At 52.8% G+C, this 1,251-nt stretch overlaps 1 protein-coding gene across 1 annotated transcript in view; it reads left to right on the top strand.

Annotated features, from left to right (window-relative positions):
* The window catches only part of misp (mitotic spindle positioning), a 12,187-nt gene extending 11,114 nt beyond the window's left edge, over nt 1-1,073 (top strand). Inside the window, 1 exon segment of the mRNA XM_034882093.1 lies at nt 971-1,073. Within this exon segment, the coding sequence (XP_034737984.1) occupies nt 971-1,073 (103 nt within the window).
* Nucleotides 1,074-1,251: the final 178 nt, after the last annotated feature.

Here is a 1,251-nt window from a genome sequence, read left to right as displayed (position 1 = left end):
GTCAGCTGGATTTTGGAGTTCCTCAAAGTGCTCCTTCCACCGCTCTATTACCTCCCCAGTTGAGGTCAACAACGTCCCTTACTGTATACAGCTTGGATGTTTCCTCGCTTCCCCCCCTGAGGTGGCGAACAGTTTTCCAGAAGCACCTTGTTACCGACCAAAAGTCCTTTTGTCTTCTCCATGTCTTCTCCTGGTCTTCTCCTGGTCTTCTCCAGGTCTTCTCTAAACTTCTCCCACACCCGCTGCCTTGCCTCTGTCACGGCAGAGGCTGCAGCCCTTCGGGCCTATCGGTACCTTGCAACTGCCTCCAGAGTCCTCCTGGATAACATATCCCGGAAAGACTCCTTCTTCAGTCGGACGGCTTCCCTGACCACCGGTGTCCACCAGGGTGTTCGTGGGTTACCGCCCCTTGAGGCACCTAAGACCCTAAGACTACAGCTCCCCGCTGCAGCCTCAGCAATGGAAACTTTGAACATTGTCTACACAGCCTCCACAGGGACCCCCAGGCTCCACAGGGACCCCCAGAGTCCAACCCCTATCTAGGAGTACGGTTCCAGAACCAAGACTGTGCGTAGAGGTAAGCCCTACCAGATCTAACTGGTAGCGCTCCACCTCCCGCACAAGTTCCGGCTCCTTCCCCCACAGAGAGGTGACATCCCACGTCCCCAGAGCCATCCTCTGCCACCCGGGTCTGGTCTGTCAAAGCCCCTGACCTTCGCTGCCACCCATGTGGCAGCGCACCCAACCCCAGCCGTTCCTCCCACAGGTGGTGGACCCATGGGCTGGATGGAGAGCTGCCACGTAGCTTCTTCGGGCTGTGCCCAACCGGGCTCCGTGGCAAACCTGGCCACCAGGCGCTCGCTGACACGCCCTCCGTCTAATAAATAAATATAATCATTTATTTTAATTTTTAATCGATGCAACATAACTGTCTGCCTGTCTGTTTCTCTGTCTGCCTGTCTGTCCACAGTGAGAAGTTCAGCAGGAAGATCCAGTTCGTCCAGACCCTGCAGGAGTTGTCTCAGTTTGTTCCCATAGAAAGACTTCAGATCCCAGACGCAATCCGCCAGTAAGACCCACACACATGCAACATCCCCAACATCTCCATCACCAAACCCAACAAAAATCAAAAATGTAGTTTCTGTCTACTTTGAATGACGTGTGTTTAACAATGATAAAAATAGTGATTATTTACATGGAGTCTGGTGGAGATATGCTGCTCTATACACGCTAAAAGTAGTGATTATTTAC

The sequence above is a fragment of the Etheostoma cragini genome, chromosome 9 (genome assembly GCF_013103735.1).
Source record: "Etheostoma cragini isolate CJK2018 chromosome 9, CSU_Ecrag_1.0, whole genome shotgun sequence".
Lineage (NCBI taxonomy): Eukaryota > Metazoa > Chordata > Actinopteri > Perciformes > Percidae > Etheostoma > Etheostoma cragini.
Note: the sequence above shows the minus strand (reverse complement) of the source record. Positions and strands in the feature narration are given on the sequence as shown.